Source organism: Callospermophilus lateralis, chromosome 11 (assembly GCF_048772815.1).
Source record: "Callospermophilus lateralis isolate mCalLat2 chromosome 11, mCalLat2.hap1, whole genome shotgun sequence".
Classification (NCBI taxonomy): domain Eukaryota; kingdom Metazoa; phylum Chordata; class Mammalia; order Rodentia; family Sciuridae; genus Callospermophilus; species Callospermophilus lateralis.
In genome coordinates, this window is record NC_135315.1 from 62,896,409 (window position 1) to 62,922,051 (window position 25,643).

Consider the following 25,643-nt stretch of genomic DNA (forward strand, 5'->3'; position numbering starts at 1 on the left):
CTGGTTGCGCCTTCCAGGTGCGATGGGGCCGCTTCCAGGAGCGAGTGGCCCTGCGAGGCCCCGCGCGTTCTCCCTCGTGAGGCGGCCCGCGGGTTAAAGGAATCGCGAGCCGGGGAGCCGAGACTATGAGCAGTTCGGTGGCGGGGCCGGACTGCTGCGGAGGCCTCGGCAATATTGATTTTAGGCAGGTACTGGTCTAACCCGGGGGCCACGAACACCCGCCGAAGAACTGGCAAGGCCTGCGGAGTGCGGGCGGGCGCCGCCTCCAACGCTTGCTGGGCGGGGCCACGCTGTTACCAGGCAACGGGGGCGGGACGTGTTGGGCGTGGCAGCTTTTTTTTTTTTTTAAAGAGAGAGAGAGAATTTTTTAATATTTATTTTTTAGTTATGGGCGGACACAACATCTTTGTTTGTATGTGGTGCTGAGGATCGAACCGGGGCCACACGCATGCCAGGCGAGCGCGCTGCCGCTTGAGCCACATCCCCAACCCGGGCGTGGCAGCTTGATCCCAGAAAGTTGGCTGGTGGGCGGGCACGTGTGTGCGTGAGTGTACGAGTGTGCCAGTTGTGCAGCAGCCCCAGATTTCGTGTGTCAGAGGGTGGGGAGTTCCGGAGGTTGTGTGTATGCAAGTATGTCTCTGAGATTGTGTAAATCTTTGGAATTGTAGGGGCAGAGTTACTCTGTGTGCCTGGAAGTGCATGCATGACTGAGGCAGTATCAACGAGTGTGTAACAGTGAAGGAGGCTGAGCATGTGTGTCTGGGGACATGCTGTGTGGACGGCGAGAGCATGTGGATATTTGGGAACCGTGAGGGTCCCAGCTCCCCTTCCATCTCGGCAGCCACCAAGAAGTGTTTGGAATCCTGACCCCTCCAAGCACTGGCCCTGAAGGGACTGCAGAGCAATGATTTCCTGGAGGGGGGAAAGTGTTGTATTGGGATGGGGATGGGGGAATGGGTCCTGGAGCCTGGGGACTTGCTTGCCCCTCTGCAAAGTCATGGCCAGAGAGTTTGCCTTTTCTGCTGTCTTTCCAAGCTCCTGGTTCAATGGATTTTGCTCTCCTGCAAAATCTTTGCTTCCTATTAGATTGTTCATTCACTTTTTTTTTTTTTTGACCAACCACCCCTTTTTGTTGTTAGATGTTGATGGATCTTTATTTTATTCATTTGGTTATATGTGGTGCTGAGACTCAACCAGTGCCTTGCACTTGCGAGGCAAGCGCTCTACCACAGAGCCACAACCCTAACCAACTCTTTATGGTTATCTTCCAACTCTTTATGGAAGCTGTAAGATCTTATCTAGTTTATTTGCTCCCTTCCTGCGTTCCTCACCTGTGTTCTTATTCATTCCTTCACTGATACAGCTAGCGTTTCTTGAGTGTCTTGTTCTAGGACAGCAAGGACAGGGTTTTTAGGCCTGGAAACAAAGAACTGTTCTCTGAAGGAGATAAAACTGGTCAATGGAGAGAGCACCTGGTGGAGAGTCCCTATCTGTAGTGAGGTGATTGTGATCCCAGAGGGAGTGATAAACCAGTGGGGTAGGATTTCCTGCTGGAGGCTAGCAGGTGCACAGGCCTTGAGGGAATAAGAGAAAGCTGGTTTTTGGCCCTGAGGGTGTTCAGGACAGTTGATGTGGACAGGAAAGGAGATGGGGAGAAGACGAGGAGTTTTCTTGTTTTAGTAAATTTGTCATTTAAGCATAATATCCAGATGGTAGTGGCAGGTTGTATGTGTACACCTTCTGTATCTTCACGAGGTGAACCTATTTATTGTGACCACCCAGAGCAAGATAGGTCATCATCAGCCCCGGGAAGTACCCTCAGGATCCTCCCTGGGGAAGACTGATGTCATGTTTGATGGAATCCTTAAGAGTCTTCTGCCTTCACTGGCCATTAGAGACTCACTGGGCTGTGATTCATCTTTCTTTCTATTGCAATGCTGGGCATCAGTTCCAGGGCCTTGCACATGCTGGGCAAGTGCTCTACCACTGAACTACATCCCCAGCCTCTATGATTCGTGTTTTCTACCCTAATACATCACAGATAGAAAGAGCATTGGCTGGAAAGGGGGCTATCATCTTCAGGGTGGAATGCTAGGTGGTGGTTACTGGCCTGTGGTGGGGGAGTGGAAGCCAAGCCTGTGTTGTAGCCCTGGAAAGGCCAGAGGTGCAGGGGTAGGTGGTGACGATTACCTGGCGTGTGTGAGTGAGGAGGGCTTTTCTGCCCTTTTTCCTTCCCTCCAGAGGGGAAGGCTGACAGGGCTGTGTGACTGGAGACTGGGCGCATTAGGGGGACAGGTCAGGGTGACCCTCGTTGGCTAACATTCTGTTTTTTCCACTGCTGCGCTTTTGGTTCACTTAAGCTTCCTGTTGCCAAGGGATTTTTTTTTTTTTCTTAAAGAAACAGCAACAACTTATATAACATTATATATGTGTTCTGTGGTTGCTTTCCTTCAATCATAGTCTCTGGGTTTAAAATATGCCAGTTCCTGGCCTGAGAAGATTTTCAAGAATTTTCTGAACCCTGTGAGCATCTGAGCAGTAGGTTCTCAGTGCTGTCAATGGAAACATCATGTGTCCCATATATCATTTAAACTTTGGGGCAGGGGTTAGCTAGCTCAGTGGAAGAGCCCTGGCTTAGCATGAACAAAGTCTGCCCTGGGTTTGATCCCCAGTACTGCAAAAAAAACAACAACGTTCTTTTTAAAAGCAGCCACGTTATGTAAAAATAGAAAAAAAATAATTTTACCAAGATACAGTCTACCTCCTGTATCCGCAGTTTCTGCATTTAAGGATTTTACCAACCACTGATTAAAAAGTAAAAATCTCATTAAACACATACAGACTTCTTTCTGGTCATGATTCCCTAAACAATCCACATAACTAACTAAATGGCATTTAATTGTGTTAGGTTTTATAAGTCATCTAGTGATGATGATGTAAAGTATGTGGGACGATGCTTGTAGGTTATATTACACTATATATAAGGGACTTGAGCATCTGCATATTTGGGTGGCTTTAGGGATGCTGGAACCAATTTTCTGTCAATATTGAGGGACAGCTGTATTTTACTGCTGTTAAAGTATATATATGTTTCATCATGTGGCACTATAAGCACTCCATAGTCACATGTAGCTGGTGGCCGATACACTAGTGCCCAGTGCACCTGTTTGGGAACTTCCATCCCATAACCAGGTGTCAGCTGGCATTGTAATCTTGGTTTTGCAATTAATTCATTATTAATTAATTATCACTGCGAAAGATGGACCCCAGCACCTCACACTTTCTAGGCAAGTTCTCTACTACTGAGCCACTCTCCCAGCCCTTGGTTTGTTTTTAATGTAAGAAAGTCACTCATTGGGGTGAGGAGTATGTCCACTGCAGACTCATTGACTGAGGCCTTTTTTAAAAAAAATATTTTTGTTTTAGTTGTAATTGGACAAAATACCTTATTTTATTTTATTTATTTTTTATCTATTTTTTTAATATTTATTTTTTAGGTGTAGATGGACACAACACAATGCCTTTATTTTTATGTGGTGCTGAGGATCGAACCCGGGACCCGGGACCTGCCCGTGCTAGGAGAGCGCTCTACCGCGGAGCCACAATCCCAGCCCCCTTGTATTTTTATGTGGTGCTGAGGATCAAACCCAGCGACCCCCATGTGCTAGGTGAGAGAGCTCTGCCACTGAGCCCTAGCACCAGCCCCAGCCCTGAGGCCCTTCTTTTTGCCCTCCCTGCTGTGAGATCCCAGAGCCTGCATTTCAACCTGTCAGCTGCATGCAGCAAGCTGGCCTGCAGGTAGCTGGGAGGAAGACCTGCCCATTTGTTGTTCCACAAGCAAGGGCACCTCTAGGACTCAGAGGATGGCCCCAGAGGGGGATGCAGGTGCTGGCTTCCTGGGGTACTGAGGCTGGCAGAGCACCCTGAGCTTCTCGGAGCCAGGGCATGGTCCAGGTGGTCCTGTTTCAGGCTTAGCCATCAGGGCTCCTGCTCATGGGAGCAGGTGGATGATGATGTCATGAACTCAGGTGTCACAAAGTGCACTTTAGTTTCTTGATCTGTTTGATGCGGGTAGGAACAGTGCTACAGCAAAGTCCAAAATGAGATAAGGGGTCTGGAGAAGCGTTATAAATCATAAAGTGCAGCACAATTTGAGGGTGGTCTTCAGAAGGCAAAGGCCTTGAATGCAGGGAAATGAGAGACCAGGTTGGGGAACAGATCCCGCCACCTGCACAGCACCCCTTTGCATTAGGCTCAGTTGGGTGCACCATTGGAGACCAATCCCTTTGGCAGATACGGGGCATCATGACTACAATGTCAGCCAGCTTCCCGTCATTGTGACAAAATACCTGAAATAATCAATTTAGAAGGAGGAAAGGTTAATCTTGGCTCACAGAGTCAGAGTTCAGTTGATGGTTGCCTTGGACCTGGAGTAGCACAGTACCTCAGTGTGGTAGCCCGTGGCAGAGGAGGCCCACTTTCTTCATTAAGGCCAGGGAGCAAGGACAGACAGGAGGGTCTGGATCCCCATGTTCCCTTCAAGGCACACTCCCAGGGACTTGATTCCCTTCCACTAGACCCCACTTCCCAAAAGCTCCATCACCTCCCAATAATGCTGTAGGCTGGTGACCCGGCCTTCCTTCATGGGCCATTGAAAGTCCTCTCAAGGAAAGATGTTTGCCTGTTACACAGTTGTTTAAAAAAATCTTTTGCTTTTATCACTTTAGTTAAAATTATATTAGATGGCTTGTTTTGTGGTATTTCCAAGGACATACAGTTTGCCTTTACACATATACACACCTGCTGATTCTTTGAATCGTCAAGACAGACCAGGGTTGAAGCTTTCCTTTGCTCTTTGGAGTTGGGCAAGTCACCTGGAGTTAAACTCTGGGCGGCTCCTGCATCCCCTGCTGCTGTTGAGATGGTGATATGGTTTTTCATCATTAGGCTGTTAACATGGTGAATCCAATGGATGTTTTGGGTGTTGGACTAGCTCTGAATTCCTGGGGTGACCCCCACGGGGTCCTGCCATGTTATCCTTCGAGTATCAGTCGCAGTTTTCTTGTAATGTCATTATCTGGTTTTGGTGTTAAGGTCATGCTGGCCTCATCCAGCAAATGGGGAAGCGTTCGCTCCTCTTCCATATTCTGGAAGAGATTGTTGGAATTGCTGTTATCTCTTCCTAAAATGTTCAGTAGAATTCATCCAGAGAAACCATGGGTACTTGAAACCACTGGGGCCTGGCACATTTTTGGTGTGGGTGTGTCAAGGTTTTAAAGGATGAATTCAGTTCCTTTCACAGATGGAGGGCTATTTCTTCTTGAAAGAATCTTGGTAGTTGATGTCTTTCAAGGATTGGTTCATTTCATCTTTATCTGCATTATTGAGTTTATGGGTGTAAAGTTGTTGATGATTTTCTCTTATCATTTTCATATTTATGAGGTCAATAGGGAGGCTCCTTTTGATTTCTGATTTGGTAATTTATGTCTTCTCTCTCTTTTGATCAGTCTGCCTAGAGGTTTACTGATTTTACTGAAAAAAAAAAATCCAAAAAAACCCCAAAACCTCCCTCCCTAAAAGACCCAGCTCTGAGTTTGACTTTTTTTCCCCCTGTTTTTATTCTATTTTTCAGTTGGATTGGTATTTGCTCTTCTCTTTTTTATTTTTCTGGATTTAACTTACTTCTCTTTCTCTAATTTCTTTTTTTTTTTTTGTACCAGAGATTGAACTCAGGGGCACTTGGCCCCTGAGCCACATCCCCAGCCCTATTTTATATTTTATTTAGAGACAGGGTCTCACTGAGTTGCTTAGTGCCTCGCTTTTGCTGAGGCTGGCTTTGAACTCTCTATCCTCCTGCCTCAGCCTCGTGAGTTGCTGGGATTACAGGCCTGTGCCACTGCGCCACTCTCTAATTTCTTAGGGGCAAAGTTCACATTGCTGATTTGGGATATTTCTTTACTAATATAAGCTGTTCCCTCTCCGCCTGGCTGGAGCTGCAGCCCGTGGTTTCTGTTCCGTTGCATTTTCATTCAAGTTCAAAAATTGTAAAGACGTCCTTTGAAACTTCCTGTTGGCTTGTGTATGTACTCTTCAACAGATATCTTTGTGTAACTGGTTTCTCATTTAATTCTGTTGTGGTTGGAGAACTTCCTTTGTATTCTTTCTATTCTTTTAAATTTAAGATGTGCTTTGTGACCGAGACCCTTGTCTGTCTTGGTGAATGTCCCACGTGCCTTTGAGAAGCACATGCAATTGCTGTATTGTGGAGTATACCATCAAGGTGGATTTAATCCAGTGGCATTGTTCTTGCCTATTTTCTGTCTACTTATTTTATCCATCACTGAGAGAGGAGTGTCCATCCTCAACTAGAACTATGAGATCTGTCAATTTCACCTGCTAATGCTGTTAAATTTTTAACTTAAAAAAAATTTTTAAGGTGGTGGGGTCTTGCTGTGTTGCCCAGGTTGGCCTTGAACTCCAGGGTTCAAATGATTCTCCTACCTCGGCCCCCCTGCTGTCTGTTTAGGTTTCACCTACTTTAATCTGAAAAGTAGGCAAACCTCCCTGGCTCACGTGGGACACATAGTGGTAATAGCTCACATCAATCAAGCTTGAATGTGCCAGATGCCATGCCATATACTTTCCTCGTGTTGTCTGTCTGATCTCCTTGACAGTTTCATGATGAAGGTTCTGCTATCATTTCCATGACAGATAGGAACCAAAGCTCATGAGGTTTGCCCAGGGTGGCCTGCCGGGGTGCTCTCTTTCCTGTCCCTCTGTCCTGAGCCTCACTGAAGCCCCTTGCTGGGGGTTGGCATACTGTTAACTTCCAGTGAAGGCTGCTGGCTTTTTCTGTGGCCTCCAACCTGTAGTTGGGCAACTGTATGCAGTACCACCAACCTGCTAGTTTCTGTCTTGGACCCTGGAAGGTACATTACAGAAAAGGGGCCCGAAGCTCACAATGCAGGAGAGGAGCTGGGAAGAGGTAGAGGAGATCAGGTCCCTCCTGGTTCCTACACCAGGAAAGGAACCCATGTGGACCCTTGATAAGGTGATAAGGGCATAACCAACAGCGCCTGGCCCAGGACATGCTTGATGAATGAAGAATGACTTAACCAATCAATCAGTATCTCCACCTTCCTGAAAGGAGTTATGGATTGTGGGGTTGGGTGCATCTGCATCCATTTCAGATTTTTTGTTGCTGTTGCTTTTCATTTTTTGTGGGGCTGGGGATCAAACCATCAATGCCGCAAGGCCCACCAGGACTGCAAAATGTGCCTGAGGAGTCACAGCCTCTTCTGCCTTTCTGTGCTGGGCCAGACTGTGTCACTTACCTTCACCCACAGGCCTAAAACTTTTTTTCTTTGAATTTAAGGTAGTGTTGGGGCCATTCTTTTTTTTTTTTTTTTTTTTTTTTTTTTATCTTTTATGGTGGGATTCAGGAACACCTCAAAGCAATGGTTCTTCCCAGAACCATCCGCAGCTGACTGGTACTGTGACGTCTCACAAGCCGACCTAAACTTCTCCTGTCGTGATGGTCTTTGCCGTCCAGGGCTTGCTTGCCCTCAGATTCCAGCCTTGCATCGACATGCCTCGGGTCCATGTCCTCTCTCTGGCTCTGCTTTCGGATGTGTGTCTTTTCAGAGGGTCCCCCTAGAAAGCGAGGAAGGTGACATGTGTGTTAAGGTGAAGCAAACAGATGAAGGGGACAGACTGACCTTGGCGCCAGAGCACCCTCAGGTACCCAGCACTTTCCCACCTGCTCTTGCCTCTTCCAGAACATGATCCTGGGTGGCCAGTCTCAGCACCCCATTACACTCTAGGGAAACCTGGGCTCATATAGGCAGTGGGCGGTCCCTCTGGGGATCGGGGATGGGTGGAGCCCTGCTCCCAGCCCAGACTCTAGGTGCCAGGACCCAGAGTCCTTCCTCAGCCAGGTGGGTGGCCCCCAGTGTAGAGAAAAGGGTCTGGGTGTGGACATCAGACCAGACATTATCCCCCACTCCTACCAGGTGTAGGCCTGGAGAAAGACTCTGTCATGGTCTCAGGTCTGTGCCAGGAGTGGGACTTGAACCTAAGGCTGCCCAATAAACATGGCCTGAGTCTGCTGACAGACAGTGGTGTGACATGATGGAAGAGGTACTCCTGCAGCATGAGGAGAGGCAGGAGAGGCCTTGACTCCACAGGCACGTTTTGCAGTATGGATGGGTCCTGTTTGAGGCCCCTGTCCCCTTTCTGGGCAGTCCCCACCTTCCTCCTGTCCTTTGATGTATATGGCACATGCAACAAAGTGGTCAGTTGTTTGCTTGCATGAGATCGATGTGACTTTGACTCTCCTGGGCCCCTGCTGTTTGTTTGGATGTCACAATGTGGCTTGTACCTCAGGTGCTGTTGACCCACTGCAAATAATTCCCTGACAGCAGGACATTGCTCTGAAGAGTCCCCAGGGCCCTCAATGAAGTAAAATTGCTATGAGCCTCTTCCTTACAAACCTGCAGGGTTTCCATCACTGAGCCCAATCATCAGTGACCCTGGTGACCTGAGTTATCCCTGGAGCACACCTGACATTTCCTCCTGGCTCTGGTAGGTCATTCCTCTCCTTCAGTCAACCTCTGATGTCCTTGCAGCCTGTGACCTTGAGGGGGAGTCACTGGGTAGCAGAAAGCTGGGACTTGTGCTGCTTGAATGAGGTGGCCCACGAATGAGGTGGCCCACGGGCTTGGGGGCTGCCCAGGGGGCCACCCAGGGGGCCTCTGACACTTGCTGGGAGGGAGATTCCCGGCACACCCCTGCTCTGCTCATATCTTCCCGGGGATTTTCTTCCTGCTAATCTAATTTCAAGAGGGAGGTCCACCCTTCCGAGTGGACTTTGGGAAGTGACAGTAATAAGGAAGGGATGTTGGTCTGTCCCTTCTGCCTGAATTCCGCTCCCAACCATTAGTCATTCTTTCCTGCTAAGCAGGTGCTTCTCTTAGCAACACAAATGCTCAAGGTAACCCAGGTTACCAGATGGAGTCCCTCCTTCCAGGGGCAGGTTGACCAGGGGCATGGGACCTGGGTGGAGGAGGGAGGGGTGAAGCCATATGCTACTTTTGATCAGTCTGACCTTAACTGGGAAACCTGGGCAGATGTCAGTTGCTATGGGGTCAGCCAGGTTACTTGAGTGCCTTAGTTTCCCTCCTTTACCTGGGTTCCCACAGAAGTCAAAAGAAGCGTGTTTCTCCTTGCTCACTTCATCTTCTGTGAGTGCTTGGGACCAAGAAACACAGACTTGGGGGGCTGGGGTGGGGCCAGGGCCTCCCCTCGTTGCTGGGACCCACACCTATGGAGCTTCTGTGGGGCTGGCTCTGCCCCTACCTGGAGGGTTAGAGGCTTCTCCAAGCCTCTGACACTCTTATCTGCAGTGGGAATGTAAACAACAGGTCTTTTCTTTTAGGTGGTTATGGGTTGCAAGAAATAAGGTATGTGCTCAGCTTACTGGCCACCAATTGGCCTTAGTGACACCCTCAGGCAGGATCATTTTGTTGATCTTTGATCCCCCCCAGAGTAAGTAAGGGTCTCCTTTGTGGAAGCTCAGTGTTTGGCTGAAGGCATTGAGTTAGATTTGCAAGAGCAATTTCTCCCCAGGGCCTGTTGGGGAAGGGGGAGGGTTCCTACTCCTGCTGCTGAGGAGGGAGGGGAGGAAGTTCCCTAGCCCTGGAGAGGCCCTTGTGCCCCTCTCCTGTCACGTTTTCCTTTTCCCGTTGTTCCTCAGGCTGTCACCAGTGAGGAACGGAAGCCTTCCCATGCCCTGGCTCGGTGTCCCCAGACCTTTCCTGCTGTTCCCTTTCACCCAGCTGGGTGGGACTCTGCCCTGGAACTCTGCACTGTCCCCTCATTTCTCTTCGGCTTGTGTAAGAGCATTCTGGTTCTGTGGCTCAGGGTAAGGATCCTGGAAACCCCAGGGGGCACGAAGCCCAGTGCCCAGGGCATAGACCAGGCTGCTGGCACTGCAGTCTCCGTCACGGCAACCTTGTGCCAACCGGGTGAACTGGTTATCCTGGCACAAGTGTACATTCTTTCGGCTGCCACCAGCTCCATGGGCGCCTGAGAAGCTGCTGTGATAGCCCGAGCATGCCGCATGCTCAGCTGGAGCCTGGCATAGTTAATCAGCTACCAGGGCATCCCCAAGGATCCCCCTGGGAGGCGCATTGCCTGGAACCCTGGGCTGCTTCCCTCCCTCTACTTCTCTTGGAAGGAGGAGGAGGAGGAGGGCATCTGCCTCACAGGGGATGGGAGGGAACACATTTTCCTCTCTTCCCTCTCTGCTTAGTGAGAAGTGACTGCAGCCCCCTGCAGATCTTCCCTGTGGGTGACTGCTTTTCACCAAAGGGTGGGAGAACAGAAGAGTAGAGAATTCTGGCTTAGAAGAACAGTGGTTCTTTAGAGAACTCACCTTTTAAAGTGCATTCTGGCTAATAATCAAATCTTCACCCATAGAGTTAGTAAGTAAACTCCTGTGGGTTATTATTTTTATTTATTTATTTATTTTTCCTTAATGATGCTGGTGCTGGAACCCAGGACCTTGCATATGCTAGGCAAGCACTGTATCACTGAACTGTGCCCCTGGCCTGAGCTGTGGTTTTGTGATGCACGTCTGCAATCCAAGTGACTCAGGAGGCTTTGGAGGCCAGCCTGGGCAAATTGGTGAGACCTGGTCTCAAAAATTAAAAAGAGCTGGGAGGTCTCCTGGCATGTGTAAAGCCCTGGGTTTGATCCTCAGCACCACATAAAAATAAATAAATAAAATAAAGGCATTGTGTAAGAGAGAGAGCGAGAGAGAGAGAGAGAGAGAGAGAGAGAGAGAGAGAGAGAGAATGAGCGAGCAAGCTGGGAGGTCGCTCAGTGACAGAGTGACAGAACACCCTGGGTTCCATCCTCAGTACCGCTAGTGGCCACTCATGCTGCGGGTGAGCTTCTGTGCTTGTGATGATTCAGAGGGCGGGTCCGGGTCTCTGAGGACTTGAAGCCCAGGGCACAGACCCTAGTTGTCTGTCTGTGGGGAGTGGCAGGGAGGCCAGTGCATGGAGATGCATGGAGAGGACAATTGAGGAGAGTGACATTGGCAGGGGAGCGTGGGCAGTAGGCTTCATGGTGGACCTGGGTCTTCAGGACGCAGCCCTAGCCACCTCCCTGCACCCTGCTGCTCCGCTCAGTCACCTGCCACCCAGCTGTACACCTAGGGATGGACAGGCCTCAACCAAGGCCCTAGGGTGGCCTTGAAGAGCTTAAGCCCCTGGGATTCTAGCAACCTCATGAGGCCCTGCCCCCGCCCCGCTCCAGCCATCCCACTCCCCATCCCACCTCTGCCATCTCACCCCGCCAGCAGCCCCAAAATGAGTCTTTTTGAAGCACAGTGTTTGGGTGATGGGTGAATCCAGGTCCTGTGGCCTTGAAAGAGGCCACCCCCTGAGTCCAGGGGGATTTGTTCCTTGTTACTGCCTGCCTGGTTGTCCACCTACTTGCAGAATCCCCACAGGGGCTGCTCTGGCAATGTCCTATCTCCTTCCAAAGACAGATGGGAGCAGACCATAGGGCCACTGAGCTGGCAAGTCCCTTAGAGATGGCTTAGCTCTCAAGTCTTACTGATGGTGAACTGAGGGCCACTGGTCACCAGAAATTTACTCTTTGCATCAGTCAGTGGGTGGGCTAATATTGATTAAAAAATTTTTTTTAGTTGTAGATGGACACAATACTTTTATTTTATTTTTAAATATTTATTTCAGTTTTAGGTGGACACATTTTTTTATTCTTTAATTTTTTATGTTATTTTTTAATGTTTATTTTATTTATTTATTTTATGTGGTGCTGAGGATGGGACCCAGTGCCTCATACATGCTAGGCGAGCTCTCTACCACTGAGCTCCAGCTCCAGCCCTTGATATTCAAAAGCATTACAATTCTTATTACACATTGAGCACAATTTTTCATATCTTTGTATATAAAGTATGTTCATACCAATTCATGTCTTTATACATGTACTTTGTTTTTCTTTGCATTACAATTCTTATTACACATATATACCACAATTTTTAATATCTCTTGTTTGTATATGAAGTATGTTGACACCCAAATTGTGTCTTCATACATGTACTTTGGATGATGATGTCTATCACATTCCACCCTCCTTGCTAATCCCCTGCCTCCTCCCCTACCCTCCCACCACTCTGCCCTATCTAGAGTTCATCTGTTCCTCCCACGGTCCCCCTCCCTACCCCACTATGAATCAGCCTCCTCATATCAGAGAAAACATTTGGCATTTGGTTTTTTGGGATTGGCTAATTTCACTTAGCATTATCTTCTCCAATGCCATCCATTTACCTTCAGATGCCATGATTTTATACTCTTTTTTTTAATTTTTATAATCAATAAAAGAATAGTCCATGCAGATGTAGTAGTGCATGCTACTGCATCTACTACATCCCAGTGACTTGAGTGGTTGAGGCAGGAAGATGGCAAGTTCAAAGCCATCCCAGGCAACTTAGTGAGACCCTGCCTTAAAAAACAAAAAAAAGAACTGGGGATGTAACTTAGTGGTAGAGCACCCTGAGTTGTTGAGAGTCCAGTAACTAACACACACACACACACACAGAATTGAAGCTACTACATCAGGGATAATGATTAAATAATTGGACACAAAAGAGGGTGTCCTGGGTGAGAGGTAGAGGAGAGAGGTGGGTATTGAGGGATGGGTAGGAATTTGTGAATGGGGTCCAGAGGGACAGAGGGCATTCCAGGCATGTGCAGAAGTCATTGCGAAAGAGTCTGCCTGGGTGATTGGGGTGGCAGGTGGGATCAGCCAGGCTGTGGAAGGTCTGAATCCAGAGGGATTTGTCATTCTCAGAATAATAATAATAAATTATAAAAATAATCTCAGGGGGCATGACTCTGCCTTCTGGTGGATGCTGGAATGTGGGAGCCATGGGTAGGTGAGGAGGCCTGGGTGGGGGTGGCTTTCAGGAGGTGAAACTCCATCAGGGAAGGCTCTGGGGGAAAGGCAGGAGGCCACGGAGAATATACTCCTAAAATAAAACATTATAGACATCATGGAGAAGGTCATGATGACAACCAGAAATCAATATTGAAAGTGTCTTACCATTCTCTCGTCTTGCTTCTGGGCCCCAGGGTCTCACTGCAGGGGATCATTGCTACCAGGGGACATTTGGTTGTCACATGGGGGAGGAGCTGCTGTCATCTGGTGGGAAGAGGCCAGTAGTAGGGTGGGGGACTGCCGAGCATCCCAGAATGCACAGTGCAGCACCCCCACACTGGAATGACCTGGCCCTAAATGCCAACAATGCAGAGGTTGAGAAGCCCTGCTTCAGAGGCAGCCAGTATCATGAAGTTAGTACACCATGTTCTGATCTTTTTTTAAAGCACACACAGAGAAAGAATATTTAATACTATATTGTGTAGTTTTCTAAAAAATTCTAAAAATTTGTATCTGCTCTGAATGCTGCAACTCGCTCTTTTTACTTGGCTTTATGTTTCTGAGAAAGAGCATGCTGTCACATGTAGATGTAACCTATTTAGCTTCTGTGGCTTAGCTACTTTATACATGGGTCATGTTTTATTTCTTCATTCTTCCGCTGATAGGCACTGAGATTATTTTTATAATTATTATTATTAGTTTTTTGCTGTTCTGAGAATGAAACCCAGGGCCTCCCACGGAGCCACAACCCCCACCCACCTAGATTGTCTCTGACTGTTCCTGGTCATTTTCGCTGGAAGCTGCCAGAAACATTCTTGCACATGCTCTTTGTGCTGTGTGTAGAATTCCTGGGATGTGGGGACATGCCTCTGTGGCTTGCAAGACTTCTCTTGTGCCCTCAGCAAGATTTGAGGTGGTCCCTCATTAAGTGTTTCCTATTTTCCCCCAGAGTACTGGGGATTGGACCCAGTGCTTTGCTCATGCTAGGCAAGTGCTTTACCACTGAGCCACACCCTCAGCACTTTTTTCTTTTAAATTTGTATTTGAGACAGTCTTGCTAAGTTGCTGAGGTTGGCCTCAAACTTGGCGATCCTTCTGCCTTAGCCTCTTGGGTAGCTGGGATTATAAATGTGCACACATTGCAATTGTTTTAATTTCCTTTTACTTGATTTCTAATAAGGATGAGCATTTCTCCTCATGTATGTTGAGCACTCGAGTTTTTCTGGGGCCTCTAAGAGCCCTCATCCTGGAGGGTCCGGGTGGCATCCAGTTCTGGTGTCTCTTCCTTTGAGGAAGCTTCAGAATCACTCATCTGCTCCTCAGCACCCATGCACACCTCTGCAGCTGCCAGTCTGGCTCCCTCCGACAGGGCACGACACAGTTGATTAGGTTTCGGCTTTTTATCTTGTTTTATGAGACTGCAGTGTGGTAACCTTGGCTGGGCTGGATGTTCCCAAGCCTCCCAGAGTGTTCCCAGAGGATAACTTTGTCTCTGAGTTCTGGGGGCTCCCGGGTCCTGGCATTCTCTGGGCGGTGCTGGGCGGGCCTCCTGCTGACGCCGGCTCTGTCCCTGCAGGCAGACCTCTGCGTTATGACCTGGCTGCTGGGCTACATGAACCCCTGGGATTCCAGCCTTGTGGCGGCGGCCCTCACCATCGCTTTCAATCCACTCTTCTGGAATGTGGTAAGTACCTTGTGCCTGACCCCGTCCAGCAGGGTGACCTAGCATGGAGAGGATCACTGTTGTCCAGGCAGATGGGTGACTGGATAGCTCTGTTATGCCCTTCTCTACCAATGGTCAGCACCCCGTGAAGGTACACTGGGAAGCTCCTTGCCTTGCAGGCCCAAGCAGTAACTCAGCCGCCAAGCCTGCCCTGGGCTGACGTCAGGGTGGCCGAGGGCAGCAGGACTGGCCCTCTTAGCACCACAGGCCCTGCAGCAGAGAGCTGCCTGGCGGTAGGACTTCACGTTTACCCCCCCTTTCCTTAGTAGCCATCATATTCAGGGAGTCGATTGCTGGGGCTGCAGGGCTCCCTTCCCTCTCTGCCTTGTCCCACTGTAAAGCCATTTTCTTGTGAATCCCCCTCCTCCAGGTGGGCTCCATAAACATTGCTGTTCCCACACGTGGCTTCCTGTGAAGTAGCTTGCACGGCTGGGGTGGAGGTGTGGGTGGCAAGGACAAGCCGACCGGGACTGAAATCAGAAGACAGAGCTGGCTGTACCCTATTCGTTTGTGGGCACCAGGGGACACATCCAGAGGCCTGAGGGCTCTGTGGCAGGGCCAGGGTGTGTGGGCAGAGGGTTCTGGGCCCTTGGAGCAAGGTGTGGGTGCGGCAGGCCATTGGCTCCTGCAGTGTCCCCACCAAGATTGCAGATTAAGCTTTTGGGGTGTGTGGCCATCTCTGGAGGGCTGTCCTGCCCCATATTGCTGAGCTGGTGGTCCCGGGCTCAGCCAGTGCTCGGCTCACTGATGCAGAGCTATGGACGCCCTGTGATCACCCTTGAGGCTAATCTACAGAAGGCCAAGATCCGCGTCAGCAACACACTGTTCCCAGTTGTTTTCATTTAAGGTGAGCCCTTGGTCCCAGGGCAGAGCACGACATGTTTTGCATCTGGTTTATGACTTGGGTCTCTTCTCCATCTGGGGAGAGTGGCAGTGTGTGGGGGCAGGGCCAGTCATCTTAGAGTGGCCACATCCTGAATGTGCTGTCCCTGTTGTCCTGAACACACTGGCCCTGCTTCAGGAGAGGGTGTCAGAGAGGGAGGTCTGGAGGTGGGACCAAGGCCAGCGAGAAGAGTGACATCTCCCCTTCCTTTTGAGACGCCTTGGTCTCCGAGTGTGTGGCTGGATGTGCCAGAGTTGGTCCTAATCTCCGGATGTGGCCTCCCCAGCAAGGGTGGGTGTCTGTGGGGCCTGGCACCTTAGCCTTGTCCCTGCTGTCCCTCACCCCCTGTGCTCGCTCTCCACCTGTGCACGCATGGCCAGAGAGGGTCAAGATCAGGCTTCCGGCCACTAGAACTGTGTGAGAAGACCCTTCTGTCGTTTTTTAGCCACTGTATTCGTGTCCATCTGTTATAGCAGGTACAGGAAATGAATGCAGGGTCAAAAGGCTGTTGATCCCACCTAGAAGATACCGTGGCCCTAAGTAACTGGGGTGTATGGGTGTAGGTGTGGGTGGGTGAGTGTGTGCATTCTCCTCCTCCCAGGAGAAGACTGCTAGGCTTCAACAGCTGCCCAGCCTCCCTGTCCTCTGGCTCCTACAGGTCTGGCTGACCAGCAGTTGTTTAAGTGTGTGCTGGTCTCCTCACCCTGGGGACTTGGGCAGCCAAATGTCCAGTGGGTCTTGGGGTGTACTTGGCCATTTTCTGCAGGCCCTTCCAACTGTGTGCTCTTGCACACTTCATTCTGAAGCTGTGTCATGACCCCCAGGGACATCCAATGTAGCAAGGGGTCAAGGTGCAGTAAGATTTGAGGCAGTTCCTTGTCTGTGTGTTTGTCATAGGTGGATTTTTTCCCCCCACTTTGGTCATACGTTTTTGATTTGCCTCATTTTTTTGAAAAAATTATTCACTGGAACAGATTGTGGTCATTAGTGGTAGAAAGAACAAACTCTTCAGAGTTGTTTCAGAATGAGAAAGCGACATAATGTTGCAGTTCAGTGGGCTGCTCCCCTGGGAGAGCCATGGAATGAAATCTGGAGGCAAGAGGAGCTGGGATGAGCAAGGCCTGGTGGCGCACGCCTGTGATCCTAGCAGCTCAGGAGGCTGAGGCAGGAGGATTGCAAGTTCAAAGCCAGCCTCAGCAACTTAGCGGGGCCCTAAGCAACTCGGTGAGACCCTGTCTCTAAATTAATTATAAAAAAGGACTGGGGATGTGCTCAGTGGTTAATCTCCCCTGGGTTTAATCCCTGGTACAAAAAAAAAACACCAAACCAAACCAAACCAAACCAAAAAAGCACAAAGAGGAGCTGGGATGGGGCTGGAGCTTGTCTCTATGATGAGGTGGTGATTGAAAATCCACCTTGAGAAATAAAGGAGTCTGGCTGTGAAAGCACTGGAAGAACTATTTGTTTATTATGTGGTGTGGGATGGAACCCAGGGTCCATGCATTTTAGGTGTGCACTACCACTGAGCTTCCAGCCTAAATCAGTTACTAAATTCTAATGATGGCCGATGTCCAGAGGTCTTGCCACAGACAGGTGTCACACTTGGTGCATTTCATGTGGGATCTCAGTGGACTTTCACAGCACTGCTGTTATATCCCCTTTGGAGGGTGGGGTTTGAGAAGGATGTTAGTCAAGTTAAAAAAAAACAAAACACTTTTGTCATTTATAGATGGACAGAATGCCTTTATATTATTTTATTTTTATGTGGTGCTAAGGGTCGAACCCAGTGCCTCACACGTGTTAGGCAAGCATTCTGCCACTGAGCCCCAGCCCCAGCCCCTTAGTCCATTTTTTTGTTGCTATAACAAAATACCTTGAGGCTGGGTGCTTTATAAGGGGGTTTATTTGCCTCACAATTCTGGTGGAGGGTTCAAAACAGCACAGTGTCAGCATCCTGCTGAGCGCCCTCTGGCCACAGAAAAGGAAAGGGCTGCCTGCTGAAGGAGCCAAGCCTGAGAGGTGGCCTTACTTTTTACAGCCTGCTCTTCAGAGAACTAACTTAATCCTGCGAGAACTATATCAGTCCCTTTTCAGGGCATTCCCCAATGACCTGGGGACCTGCCTTCCACTAGACGCCACCTTACAAAGGCTCCTCACTTCCCAACACGGCCACACTGAGGACCAAGTTTCTAGCCCATTAACCTTCGGGGAGCAAAATCCAGTCATAGCCAAACCATAGCACAGAGGTTCATTTGTTCTTCAGATATTTCTTGAGGGCCTACTTGAGGGCCAGGCACTGTCCCAGGCATTGGGGTACACCTTTCTGACTCTTATGCAGTGGCATTCTGAAGGGGACAGTAAGTAAATACACATACATCCCTGCTACTTGGGAACATAGCAGGCAAGAGACAGAAGGAGAGGAGGGGTGGTCAGGGAAGGCCTCTTCAAAGGGATGACTTTTGACCTGAAACTGGACTTCCATGGGAGGGTCCCCCCAGGTGCCTGAGGAAGAGCTTTCTGGTCAGAGGAGACAGCAATGCAAAGTTGGGGGGCAAGAGCATCCACACCAACTGGCTTCAGACAGAGGGAAGGTGGAGGGCAGGTTGAAGAGGTGACAGTAGGCTGCGGGAAGACTGTGGGGTGGACTCGAGCTGAGAGCAACACTCAACAGCAGGACCTCTGTGGGGTTTTCAAGGGCACTGGAGTGGAGCTGGGGGGCTGGACCAGCAGCTGAGGCCCAAGTGCTGGGGACCAGGACTCCCTTTCTAGGACACTGCCTGGCTCTCTGGGGCTGTGGCTGGTGGAAGTGCTTCCGCAGCCTTGGGCAGGGTGGGCTGCCCTATTCAACTGCAGCACCCTGACATGGGCAGTCTCTCACCCGTGCCCAGCGCCAGTCCTGTTCTGTCCCCACCAGGCTTCTCCTAGTACCCTCCTCACTGCACCACGGCCAGGCTGTGCCCTCTGCTCTCGTAACCCCAAGGCCTTCAGAGGGTAAATGCTGCACCAAAGGGGACTTTACAGCCTGTCTTTGGCTGAATCTTTGGGGACAGTTTCTCACTGTGGCCTTGTTGTCCTTAACATCAGGCTCTCTGGGTCCCTTGCTACCTCCTGGCTCTCTTTTGCTCCTGTGCCTCTGCCTGATGGCCCCATGCTGGGCAGTTACTCTCTGAGGCCCCACTGTGCGCCAGGCCTTGTGTGTCCTTGGCTGGCTTCCCAGGACAGCCAGCAGTCTCTCCTCCCTGGGTACAAAGACACACAGAGTGCAAGCTGTGGCGAGGGTGGAGAACAGAGGCCAGGGTGCTGCGGAGGGGCCAGGGGAACTTCTCCTTCTGTTGCCTGGTCTGTCACCTAGCCCAGGTCCAGGCTCTGTGGCTGCATCTGGGATTCTCCAAGCCCCACAGGAACTTTGGCCATGAACCCCCTGATATCCTGTCCTTTCTCTGTCTCCACAAAAGCCACCTCTGTGTTCCAGAGGGATGCCTTGGCTCCCTCCTCTCCCCTGTCCCCTCAGTCTGCCCTCACAGACTTCACCTATCAAGAGATGCCACCACCTGCTTCAGGCCCTGCACCCGTCAGCCAGGTCTGTGCACCCCCCAGCCCGTCTCCCTCTAGTCGCCCTGAGTGTCCAACGCTCAAAGGCCCCCTGCCTCCTAGGAGGAGGGGTCAGTTCTTTGCCTGGTCAGGGAAGCCCCTCAGCCCTTACCTGCTCCCTCAGTCGTGCTGGGCCCCAGCCTCCTCCTGGGTGACCTGTCCTTTCTCATCCAGGGTTCCTTGGAGACCTGTGGTGACCTTTGTCAAGTGTCCTTTCTCCACCCTGCCCTCTGGGTCAGGGTCGCAGACCCTACATCATGCACTGTAGGATACTCAGCAGTGTGCCTGGTTTCTGTCCACCAGGGGTCAGTAGCACTGCCTCCAGACATCGCCAGGTCTCCTCCCAGGGCACGGTGGCTCAGGTGATCTGAGTGCCCACCATGTATGTCCCATGGCACAGCTGCCATGCCTGGTGCCACAGTTAACTCCTCACCAACCCCAAGAGTGTCCCAAAGTTCCTACTCTACCTTGTGTCCCCCCTTGGCATGTGCTGTGCCCTGGGTAGCAACTGCTGCCCTCCCTTTTGTGTCAGGGAGGGCCCTGCACTGCCTAGCCTTGGCACCCAGTGCCCAGTACCGTGCCTGGCACAAACAATGCTCAGGCCATGTTACTGACTTCACGAACCCATCTTGGGCTCCTAACCAGGGGAGGGAGGGAGTCAAGGCATCCCTCTGGCATCCTGTGCCAAGGTCCACCTCCATTTGGGATATTTGCCTGTGCACCCCCTGGCTTTGTCAAAAGAGTTGGGATTGCAGGGAAGGGAAGCTCAGCAGTGGCTTGTAATAGGCACAGTCTGGCACCCAGGAGAGTAAGCCAGGACGGCCCTGCCAGCTCCCGAGCTCCTCCCGGGGTCAGAACCCCTGGGAGCTAGCGCCTGGGGTCTGAGTAGTGTTCTTGGGCTCCTGTCGTTTGTGAGAGTAAGTTGCACATGTCTTGGTGTCTTCATCACCAGAGGTTTGCTTACCACAAACGTCCAGCCAGTGGAGACTGCACGTCCGGCCACCATGGCGAACTGAGATGGAGGGTTGGAGAGGGCAGCTCTGGGTGTTCTTTACCTCTATATTAGGACCCCCAGAGAGAGGAAGGAGAGGACCGAGAGGCTCCCCCCACTGTGGAATGCCCTCTTAGAGAGCTTTGCTTGTATCCCTCCTGGCAGGACCAGCCCTGCCTCAGGGTCGGCCTGCAGCCCCCACCTCGAAGCTCCCTCTGTCCCAACATGCCCCCGCCTTGGGCCTCTCTCTGAGGGGTGTGGAGGCTTCGGGTGCTCCCAGGGGAGTGTTGGCTGGCATGGCTGCCGTGGGTATGTATCCCAGCCGTGGCCCTGCAGGTGAGGCCCTGGGGGGTGGCGGGCCCTGTGCCTGCTTCAGGATGGCCAACCTGCCCGCTGGCTAGGGGTGCTCCTGAGTGCAGCCCAAGAGTCCTGCGTCCCCAGAGCCCCGACAGTTGGGCCAATCAGGACCCAGGGTCACACTTGGTGGAGAGCTAGTTTGGGAGGAGGTGGCCTTTTCCTCCAAGAAGTTGCAGAGCTTGCTCTGCTAGGCTGATGGACAGGGTCTCCACAGTGGGGTGTCTGGCCCCCTGGTTCCTGTGGTCCTGAGCAGGTGGCAGGGGCTTTGGGGGAGCTTTGGGGTGGCTGGGCGGCAGGTGGCGCTGTGGGCAAGGGGAGGTATGCTTTCCCTGGTTCCCAGGAGTGGGGAAGAAGTGACAGTGAGGTAAGAGGAGGTGACATCAGGGAAAGGGTGACGGCAAGGAGGAGATGACAACGATGGAGGTCACAGTGATAGAAGAGGCGGTGACAGCAGGGACAAGGGGGCTGGTGTGGTCCTGGGCCGTGTCCCTGTCTGCCCTTGCCCTGCCTTCCCCCCACCCCACCTCTACCTTCATTGTGCCTTTGCTGCTGCCACCTGCATTTATGACCCCAGACGCCAGCCTGCAGTCTGTGGGTGTCAGCCCAAGACCCCTTGTTGTTCACATCCCCTCTCCTGGCCTTGCTCTCTCCATTTGTAAAGCGAGACCCTCCAGCTTTGAAACACTGTGATCCCCTTCTTTACTGAAGCCCACCCAGGCTGGGGTGCTGGGATGTTACTCTACCCTCCTGGAACTGGTAAGATTGGACATCCAAAGTGGAACAGGAAAGTCAGGATTTGTTTGGAGCTCACTGGAGGAGCTTCTTGGCCTTGGGTTAAGTTGACCCAGGCTTTCTAGAGGAGAGAAGGGTAGATAAGAGTCCAGGAAACAACAGAAGGGGAATGTGTGAGGTTGGCAGGTGGGCAGCAGGCCCTGAGATCCCTGAAGGAAGACACTGAACGCTGGTCTGCAAACGGGTTGTGTGCCTGAGACTGGGGGTGGTGGTGGTGGTGCTGGTGGTGATGTGTGTGTGTGCGCGAGCATGCGCGCACACATGTATGAGTGTGTCTCACTCAGATGGGCAGTGGAATTTGGAGGGGGCGTGAACCAGACTGTCAGGATCCTTGCTCCCATCTGGCTTGGAAACCTGGCTCCTGGGCATGGCCATTACCCACTGGGCTCGGATCCTGTGTTTCGGGAAGATGTGCTCCCGGGCCAGGGCACGTCTTGCTGGCTGGCTGGCTGGGGTGGCCTGCAGCAGTGGGAAGATTTTTCCCTGAGTGTGGCCAGCTGGCTCGCTGAGCTTGAGAACTTGGCTGTGGGAACACTAGTTAGCCAGCCATTTATCCCTTCACACTGATGTCACCTAAGGCACCGAGGCATGCCCAAATGTCCTCGATCCCTACCTGAGTCTTGCCACCTAACCCTTGATGTTGGTTCAAGTGCGAGATATCCAGGGTATATGAATGTGTGATCTTTTTTGAGCCAGGTGCAAACATGTGATTTTACGCGCAAACAGCCCTGCCCACCACCCCACAGGCCATATCTCCTCTGAATGGAGAGCCCCGAGGGTGCCGGGAGCCAGGGCTAACTTTAGAACCGCAGTGTCCGAGCAACGTGGTGGTAATGTGGTGATAATGTGGTGATGTGTACAGACTAGATGTCTTGAACTGGGTCAGCTCACAGCCTTTGCCAGGATGGCTCGGGAATGACATGGTAGAAAAACAGAAGGAAATGAAGTGGGAGAGAGAGGGGCGGGGAGCGCGCTCCCCACCATCTGGGGTTGACCCACTGAGCCTTCCCTGTCCTCCTTCCTGTCCTCCCTTCCCCCAGGTCCCAGACCTGCAGTTTGAGAGTTTTCTTAGGAATTTCTTGCTGGGTGGGTGGGGGTGGGATCCATCTTTCCTCCAGGATGGTTTTTGGTTCTGGCATTACAAGGGTATTGCACACCTTAGCGCGGGTAGAATGGTGTCACTAGGAGGCAGTGGACAGGGCACTTCACTGTGGGATTTGGTGTTGATCACTTCCGGTTCTTATCACACGGCGGGGGGGGGTGAGGATGGGGGGCAAAGAACTGGGCAGAATTTTATGACTTTCTCCTGTGATTTCCAGCAGATCTGGCCCCTCAACTTGAATCTTTTGTTTTGGGGGGCAGGGGGAGTTGCTGGGGATAGAACCCAGGGTTACACTTGCTAGGCAAGTGCTCTACCACTGAGCCACGCCCCCCAACCCTTTGTAGATTTTGATTGCCTTCAGAGTAGGTGGTGTGGCTTGAGGTGCACTCATGACCTGGACCCCTCCCATTAGGCACATCCCCTGTGTCATCTTGCAGAGCTCTGGCCACGTGACTCCTGCCATCCTGCAGGCTTGGTCTCCTCTCATTCCTCTGTGCCTTTGCACATTCTGTTCCTACTTCCTAAAAGACCCATCCCCCCCCCTTCCCCACTTGGCTGCCTCTGTGCCTTCTTTAGCCAGGCTTCCCTGAGCCTTGACTCAAAGCAATGCTGGCTCTGCCTTTGTGTCTTTTTGGTCCCCTGCAGTGATGAGCTGGGGAACTGTTAATAGCACTGGTCTGTTCCAGTCTGAGCCATATGTGGATGCTGGGGCCTCGCCCAGCATTGGAAGGGGTGGATGGTTGAAGGGTACTCCCTCCTGGAAGGTGAGCCCCAGGTGGCCCTGGGGAGTGATAGAGCTGGGCAGGGTCACTCCCAACTCTGCTGGGAGCACATGGATCACAGTTGGTCCTCTCCCACTCTCTTGGGCCTTCTTTCTCCATCTTTAAAAGGAGCTAGTAAGTCCTCTGTGGACTTCATGAGTACACTGGCAGGAACCAAGGAGATGCAGCCAGAATCATCTTAGGAGTCAGGGATCCTGGCTGGTTTTTGTTTATTTGTTTGTTGTTGTTGTTTTTTTGTTACCAGGGATTGAACCCAGGGGCACTCAACCACTGAGCCGCATCCCCAATGCTTTTTTTTTTCCTTTGTTGATGGACCTTTATTTTTATTTATTTGTGTGTGGTGCTGAGAATCGAACCCTAACCCTCACGCATGCCAGGCAAGTGCGCTACCACGGAGCCACAACCCCAGTACCCCCAAAGCTTTTTTTTTTAAAAAAATTACTTATTTATTTTGGTTATATGTGGACACAATAGCTTTATTTTATGTGGTACTGAGGATTGATCCCAGTGCCTCACCGTGCTAGGCGAGTGCTCGACCTTTGAGCCACAACCCCAGTCCCTGAACCCTTTTTAATATTAAATTTAGAGTCAGGGTCTTGCTGAGTTGCTTATGGCCTTGCTAAGTTGCTGAGGCTGTCTTTGAACTTGGGATCCTCCTGCCTCAGCCTCTGGAGGTGCTGGGATTGCAGTCATGAGCCACCACACCTGGCTATGGCTGTGTTTTTTGCTTTGTTTCACTTTTGGGTCTTCTTTTAGTTGATACATGATAATTATGCACATCTATGGGGTGTAGTGTGGTAATTCGGTAGACAGTGCATACTGATCAAATCAGTGTAGTGAATGCTCCCTTCTCCTTAAACACTGGCCATTTCTTTGGGTTGGAATCTTTCCAGTTCTTCTCTCTAGTTACTTATAAATTGTGTAATAAACTGTGTAATCTGTGTCACCTTCTGTGCTGTAGAACCCTTGACCTTTTTGAGGAACCTCATCTTCCACCATGGCTGTACCAGTTTGCAGTCCTACCACCTCAGATCTTCTTTTGGGACCAATCAGGAGTCTGTGGGGCTGGGTGCAGTGGCTCACCCCTGTAATCCCAGCAGCTCCGGAGGCTGAGGCAGGAGGAGCACAAGTTCAAAGCCAGCCTCAGCAATTTAGTGAGACTCTGTCTGAAAAAAAAAATCCCAGGAAATTTCCAAGGTGTTGGTTGTCTCACTTCACTGCTGACGTATGCTGTGACTTGGGACAAGTCACCACACTTCTCTGGAGTCAGCCAGGAGGGGACCTGGAGACTGATGCATGTGTGTGTTCATGGCCACGCAATGGGGCTGCACAGTGACTGGCTGCTGTTGGGTTCATCGGTCGCCCAGGTGGCATCCCTGTTCCTGCCCCCTTGTCCCTGACTGCCTGCTCTTTTCATTCTCTGCCAGGCTGTGACCGGATAGCTGAGATGGGGGAGTTACAGGGTTCACGGTCTGGAGATGGGAAGTCCAGGAGCAGGCGCCTGCAGCTGCTCAGCGTCACGGTCACTTGCTGCATGACTCATGGTGGGATGTGGAAGGGCAGGTGACCTCGTGGGGAAGAGGCGAAACCCCAGGGGTCAACCTTGCTTTATACCAACCCAGTCTCGTGGTAGCTCATCCTCTGGTGAGATGCAGCAATCGCACTTCCATGAAATATCATTAATTTTCTACTAATTCGATCAAGAAACCTAACCCTCCCCCGAGGCACCACCTCCCAACACTGCCACCTCCCAACACTGCCCCATTGAGGAATTTACCCTCAACACAGCGTGGCACTATGTGATGCTGCAAGACCCCGAGATAATTCCAATAGTTTGTTCAAAAGAGGGGACCCTGGCACGGCGCTGGGTGCCTGGGCCTGTTGTGGAGCCTGCCTGACCTACAGGCTGGGGGTGTGTCTGGGCAGCGGGCAGAGGCCTCAGGAGGAGCTAGAGTCAGCTTCCAGCCTAGCTCTAAGTGTGGGGAGAATCCAGGCCCTTGATGGGAAAGGGAAATCCGGAGAGGCCTGGGGATTGGAGCAGAGGGTGGTAGGTGGAGTCTGCAAAAACTCTCCATCTGCCGTTTTCAAAATCAGGTGCCTGTTACTGGCCCAGCTCTCTGAGCAGGCGTGAGGCTCCACAGGTGACTCTAAGGCAGCCACAGGGCCATCCTGCCGGGGAGGACTTTTGAAAGGGACCCTAGGGGGAGCCCTCCTACACTCTGGGGAGGCAGCCCCACTGTGTGCAGTGCAGAGGACTATGGCTGGAGCCCCCACAACATATGGCCCTCACTGTCCCTGAAACACCACATCCTCCAAGTCCCCGCCTTCGTGGCTGACATTGGGTCCTGGTCTGAATGGCAGGAACAGCAAGGTGCACACGCCTCTTTGGCGGAGGTCCTGGGGTGGGAGGTGGAAGCAAGGTGGTAATGGGTGGAGGTGCCCCAGTAGCTGTG

At 51.3% G+C, this 25,643-nt stretch overlaps 1 protein-coding gene across 2 annotated transcripts in view; it reads left to right on the forward strand.

The window, feature by feature from the left end:
- Nucleotides 1–24: 24 nt before the first annotated feature.
- The window catches only part of Pemt (phosphatidylethanolamine N-methyltransferase), a 77,798-nt gene continuing 52,179 nt past the window's right edge, over nt 25–25,643 (forward strand). Inside the window, exons 1-2 of one of the 2 annotated variants that reach the window (XM_076870439.1) lie at nt 25–188; nt 14,546–14,653. In XM_076870439.1, coding sequence (XP_076726554.1) covers nt 126–188; nt 14,546–14,653 — 171 coding nt within the window. In that variant the 5' untranslated portion in view covers nt 25–125. The remainder of the gene's footprint in view (nt 189–14,545; nt 14,654–25,643) is intronic. The other variant, XM_076870441.1, reaches the window with a different exon arrangement.